The 6,807-nt window shown below is 35.3% G+C and overlaps 1 protein-coding gene across 1 annotated transcript in view; it reads right to left on the bottom strand.

Moving 5' to 3' along the window:
* Positions 1-3,022, bottom strand: part of LOC109205634 (clathrin light chain 1-like) — a 4,372-nt gene extending 1,350 nt beyond the window's left edge. Inside the window, exon 1 of the mRNA XM_019368367.1 lies at positions 2,430-3,022. Coding sequence (XP_019223912.1) covers positions 2,430-2,812 — 383 coding nt within the window. The 5' untranslated portion in view covers positions 2,813-3,022. The remainder of the gene's footprint in view (positions 1-2,429) is intronic.

Consider the following 6,807-nt stretch of genomic DNA (forward strand, 5'->3'; position numbering starts at 1 on the left):
CACACACACACACGCAATTGTTACGTTTGCAACTGCCCTTCTTGTTATCAAAGGCGACTGGTATAAACCCAAATCTAATGGGCCTGTAAATCAAAAAACTCAATAAAGCATGTGCTCTAGAAAAGGAAGGCACAAAAAGGGGGTGGGGGGAATAAAAGTAAAAAAATAAAAATGCATATCTTTATTATTTAATGCAAGGAAAAATAACTATAAACACAATTAATAATCATATAGGGAAAGGATTGAGAGAGCTATAACTAAGTGAAAGACAAAGTGGGCGTTTGGACATAAGAATTGTACAATTCCGAAAAAAAGTGAAATTTTTTTCAAGTGAAAATGGTATCTGAAAATTAGATTTGTGTTTGGACATGAATATAATTTTGGGTTGTTTTAGAATTTTTGTGAGTGATCTCAGTTAAAATTTTGAAAAACAACTTTTTGGAGTTTTTCAAATTTTCAAAAAATTCCAAAATTCATCTTCAAGTGAAAATTAAAAATTTTATGGCCTAACACTTATTTCGAAAAATAAAGTGAAAAAGAATTCATGGCCAAACGGGCTTAAAGTAAAATCATGTCAACCAAATTCAAGAGCTGTATACATTTTTTTAATGAGGTGCAATGCAGTTTTAAGTTTCTAATTAGGATTTTAAGGCTAATTTTATTGCACTAAATTTCTAATTTCTTAATTCTAATAACTAAAAACTCATTCACAGTAACAATTAATATGTGACTTTGCGACTTTATTTATTACAAAGTGTCATGGCGTTCAACGTAGTGCCTACAATGATCTGTTGTCTAAACATGATAAAGAGCTCAACAAGTAGTTCCCTATGCACCTAGTTTCAAGGCTGAAGGCATGCATCAAGTTAACATCACTACTCCCCATTCTAATGTGATCGACAACAATCCTATCCCTTAACTGGTTCTCCTTTATTTTAATCTTTGCTTCTTGTTTTTGTTGATGTAAACGTCTTCATGACCACCCCCCCCCCCCCCAAAAAAAAAAAACCCCTCCCCTATCATTTATTTGAACAATTATTATTATAGTTGTTACTAGTACTACTACTACTACTACTACATTTTTATAGGTAAAAGGATGGGATCTTGATGGAAGGTCCTGTTGAGCCATTGCACCCCCAGCTCATTTGCTACTATTACAATTATGACTGAGTTTTTGTCTTTTTTTTTTAAAAAAAAGCCAAAAGTATCCCTTTGTCTCGCTCACATGAACTACATGCGTCTTCTGGTGTATTTTTTACACATAAAATGCACATAAGAATAGTTGAAGGTTATATTTGTAAAAAGTACAAGAGGGATATTTTCTAGAATGTCCCTTTAACCCTCTCTATTGCGATAAAGATCAACTGCTATGGAATAGGAGCAACATCTGGTCCTAATCCTGCCAATAGCACCAATAGAATGCTACTCCATATGTATCACCCCCACGCCCTACCTCCCCCATTTCTTTTTTAACCTTTTTGGAAAAAGCCCCAACCCCCAATTCAAACAAAATGTACCAAATGGAAAAGGAGTTGTACAGAACCAATCACTCTCCATAAAGAATTAGCCAGCGAAACATGGCCTGATATTTTCCTGAGATGACTTTCCAGAATATGCTCTTTTAGCACACTACTACTAGTAGAACAAAGTCAAATCAACTTTAGATCTCAATTAACAATGAGATGCAATCACTAATGTAGAACTTGTATCATCTGTCTAAGTTCTTTCTCCATACGCGACGATCTATGAACCAATTCCAGAAATTAATCTAGCTCTAACAATATCTTTTTTTAGCTTTAAATATAACTAACTAGTTATTGCCACAAACTTTACTTAATTTTACTGCAAAAGAATAACTAACTTATTGGGGATATACCCACTAAAAATTATTCTGTCCCATGGCACAAAGAAGCAATCTTGACACCACTCACTGCAGTAGAAAATCAGCACCAGTAAAGTTCTCACAAATTTTGATCGTTATGCATCACCTCCGGCAAAATATGACTAGCAACAAAATACTCGAATCGATAAGATCTAAAGAATCCAATTTTTCTATTTCCAGTCTCTTTTCTCCGCTAAGAAATCATAAGGATGACCCGCTTACACAACTAAATCTCTTTAAAATAAGCACAAACCGAAAACTAACAGATCTATTAGTACCATCACCAGATCTGCAAATCAAACCATAAAATAAAAAATTGCGGAACTAAAATCACAGTTCGATATAGCTCACTAAAGAGCTTACGAACTATAAAATAAAACTGATCTTATCAATGAACTGGCATTTACAGTAATTAACAATAAGCAATAGATCTGTCAATATAAGTTAAAATCTAAAAAAACAGCTCAATTTCGATTTTTTTTCCAATTTTGGCAATATAGTGAATTAGAATAAATTCGCAATAAAATAGGAATGAAGTAGAACAAACCTACGCCATTCGCGGAGTGCAAAACCTTCCTCGCGCATTTCATTAGGAGGAGGAAGGACGGGTCCATCGGAGCTGAAAATTCCCTCAGAATCATCACCTAGATCGTAGGGCTTACCATTCCCATTCGGGATCGGAGCTCCGAATGGATCGGTTTGGTTATCCGACCCGAACCCATAGGGATCGGGACTATCGACGGTATGAGAAACGTGTTCCACCGTCACTTCCTCCTCATACTCTCCACCGAATCCGCCAGAGGCGTGGTACGGCGGCGTGAAAGAGGATTCTTCGTAGCTGCCGTAGTCTCCGTCGTCGAACGGAGTTGATGCCGCCGGTGCCGGTGCCGGCGACTCACCGTCCATACTGAACGCATCGAATGAAGCCATTCCTCTTCTCCTTCTCTCTTCTTTCTCTCTCTAGCTCTGCAAAATCCCTGGATTAAGAAATTTTTCCTTTCTCTCTCAATACTTATATATAAGCACACACATAAACGTGAGAATCTCTGTATATATATGTGTTAATTATGTTCTTATACTGTTTATTCACTTTTTTTACTTTTTGTTTGCAGTCAAAAATGAAGAATTTACAAGATGAATTTACTATAGACAAAGGGTAAATTTATTACAAGAAGATATGTAGTCAACTTTAAGTAGTTGGATGGAGATTTTGTTGACTAAAGAAGATTTTATTTGTGGTTATACATTTTTTACTTAATTATGAATAATAACATTTATTTCATGAAAAATATATAAATTTTGTTTGATTTTGTAAAACACCTCGAATGAAAAGAAAAAAAATATTACGTAAGAAGAAAAGAAGAGAAGAAGGAATTATGGAAGAGAAATAAATATTAATTATCATTAAACACTAATATCACTAATGGAACCACTTTGCTAGATGTTTAAGATTTCACTCTTTCAATCTAGTAATGCCTTTAAGGCCCACTATGTAATTGAGTATGCTAAGTATTTCTGATAATTGTTTATTTTGCTTTAATTATAAATTTACAAGATGAATATTTTTCGTTGTTACGATTACTTTTCTTAACATGTTATGAGATATGTACCTTTTTCAATATAATTTTATTTTAATTTTGTTCACCTTTCAATGAATAATCTTTGACATTTTAATTTTTGTTCATAATCTTATTATCTCCCTAAAGCTATATGAATCTAAATTTATCCATTAGCTATCCTCTCCTCTCCTCATTTTTTACAATACAAAAGATCGGACAATTAAAGACTTCCTATTTGTATAGTCCTTTTAACTAACCATTTCGTATCTTCTAACCAAAAAAAAAAAAAAAGAAAAAAACTATTTCATCTCTTACTCGTCAAAATTCAAAAGCAACAATATCACAATTTTGTTGTTGGATTCCATCGTCTTTCATTCTATTTGACAATCAAGTAACTACCAAACATTTTTTGTGCAGATTGTTGTTTGTATATAGATTTTTTTAACAACATGGTTCGAAAGAAACATCATTTTTTCTTTATTTAATTTGCACCATATTTTCAGTTACTTGTTTATCTTTCTTAAATTACCTCTATGCTTTATTGTTGGTTTTTTTAATAAAAAAGGTAGGACAAGGTCAAAGCCTCATCACCATAGAAGGTGAAAGCCTGTGTTGATGGTCAAAAATACTATAAGTGAATAGAATACTATAAGCAAACAAAATACTATAATATGATGAGTCTGTTATGAATAGAATTGTAATTAGAGTGAATGTCTATCTTTTAAAGAGTTTTACTTAGTGGCTAAGTCATTTTTCCCCTATAAATAGAGGGATCTTACCCCATTGTAAATCATCCCAAAACTCAACAAGAATTACTCTCTCTTTCTCTGCAATATTGTTCTTCTACTTTTATTACACGTTGTCAGCACGAGACTCTACCATCTCAAGAAGCTCTTTGAGAAGACTAAGGTATAACTTTTCTCCTCTTTTAATTATGACTGATATTATGAAAAGAAAGTTCGTTGCCCTTGAAATTTCGGGCAAGAACTATATGACATGGGTGTTGGATGCTGAAATCCATTTAGATGCAATGGGTCTTGGAGACGCCATTAAAGACAAAACTAAAGCATCCACCCAAGACTATGCTAAGGCCTTGATTTTCTTGCGCCATCATCTTGATGAAGGGTTGAAAATAGAATATCTCACAATCAAAGATCCACTTGTTTTGTGGAATGGCTTAAAGGAAAGATATGATAACTTAAAGTTGGTCACTCTTCCACAAGCACGATATGATTGGGCTCATCTGAGGCTCCAAGACTTTAAGTCTGTTTCTGAATATAATTCTGTGATGTTCAAAATTACTTCTAAATTGAAACTCTATGGAGATACTATCACTGACTATGATATGCTTGAAAAAAACGTTTACAACGTTTCATGCCTCCAATATGGTCTTGCAACAGCAGTACAGAGAGAAAGGTTTCAAGAAGTACTCTGAGTTGATTTCTCTTCTACTTGTGGCTGAACGAAACAATGACTTGCTCATGAGAAATCACGAAAATTGACCCACTAGGTCTACACCTTTTCCTGAAGTGGATGAGGTGTATTCCCATTATGCTAAGCGTGGAAAAGGCCGTAGCCCTATTCATGGTCGTGGTCGTGGCCGTGGACGTGGCCGTAGACAAGGAAGAAATTCTCCTGGTATTAATCACCCCCAAAAGAAAAATAACTACCAAAAGTGGAAAGGGAAAGATGAGAAGCCAAAGGCTAATGGTTCAGAAACTGAATGTTAACGTTGCGGATGAAAAGGGCATTGGGCAAATATTTATCGTGTACCAAGACATTTGGTTGAGCTTTATCAAGCATTTCTAAAGAATAAAGACCCTGAAGCTAACTTTGTCTATGACAATGAATTTGACATCACCCACTTAGATGTAGCAGACTACTTTGAGCACCCCGATGGAAAAATAGACCACTTGATTGGTGATGGATCTGTGGTTAAAGATGATTGAGTAGTTTGATTTCCATTTTTCCTATTCGTAGTAGCTAGTGAATAAACATAATGTAATCATAGTTTTTTTTACATAAGTAGTAGTTATTAGTATCAATTAGTATTATTTGTTTTATGAAATAGTGTTAGTTCTTTTTGATCAAATATTGTTCTAGTATTCATTAATGCTGCACTGTGGGCCGGGCCCAGCCCGGGACCGCAGTCCAAATGGGCCAAACGGGCTTGGTGGGCCGGTCCCAAATGGTGCGCAAGGCCCGTGGCGGGACGGTCTACTTCAAGGAGCCCACGAGCCCGGGACCGCTAAGCCCGGGACCGGCAGGCGGGCCTGGGCCGGTTCAACCGGGCCTAACGGGCTCCAACGGCTAATTTTAAAAAAAAAAAATTAAAAAAAAAAGACCAACGGTCAGATTTTTAAAATCTAGCCATTGGCCTTCAAAATTGATCCGTTGGCCACTTTAAAAAATAGCCTTTGGCCCCCAAACTTTAATTTAACCCCAAACTTTATATAATTATACTTTTTTCCAATTTTCAACTATAAATACCCCCTCATTCTTTCATTTTTACTCACCAATTTATCAATCTCTCTCAATCTATATCTAATTTCTCTTCTATAATTGCTTATTTTATTATTGCAATTTCGTGAAAAATTGTGAAGTTGGTAAATTGAAGTATTCAAGTCTTCAAGTCTTCAACGATTTTCAATTTTCAAGAAGTTGTTCGGCAATTCGGTAAACTCGTTCCAACTCTTAAGTTTTAAGAATATATTTTTGTGTGTTTTAGTTTGCATAATTGTAATTAATATGGCATTTTCTTTGAAAAAAATATTTGGTGGTAAGGGAAAAGCTAAAATTGGTGAAAGTAGTCGCCAACCTACTACCCTTCCCCCGGCTCCCCGACCCAGACCTGTTACCCGTCCTGCTGCTCCTATTATTCTTGATAGTGATAACCCTTGTTTTCAATTTTCCGATAGTGAATTTTGCCATAATGTTGCACAAGGTGAACAATTAAATGAAGAAGTTATGAATGCTCTTTATCCTAATCAAACTATCTTAGAAAATGATGAGGAAAATGAGGATGTAGATGAAACCCAACCGGATTTAGATGATTCACCTACTAGTCCTGTTAATAACCCAACTGATGCCCCGCCCGACCCACCTGTAGAAACCCCTACTTTTAATAGACAACCTTCTAAACGCCTAGAAACATCATTAGTTTGGAATTTTTTTACTCAAGTAAGAGAACAAAATAAGGCTAGGTGTAAAACTTGTGGGAAATTGCTGGCGCATAAATATACTGGAGACCGTAGCGGTACGGGTAGTTTGGCTAGGCACATACAAACACACCCTAGAGATAAAGTTAAATATTTACAAATGAAAGCGCAGCAAGAGGGGACAAGTGTAGATACTGCGGTTAACCCT

This window comes from Nicotiana attenuata, chromosome 2, assembly GCF_001879085.1.
Source record: "Nicotiana attenuata strain UT chromosome 2, NIATTr2, whole genome shotgun sequence".
In the NCBI taxonomy this organism is placed as follows: Eukaryota; Viridiplantae; Streptophyta; class Magnoliopsida; order Solanales; family Solanaceae; genus Nicotiana; species Nicotiana attenuata.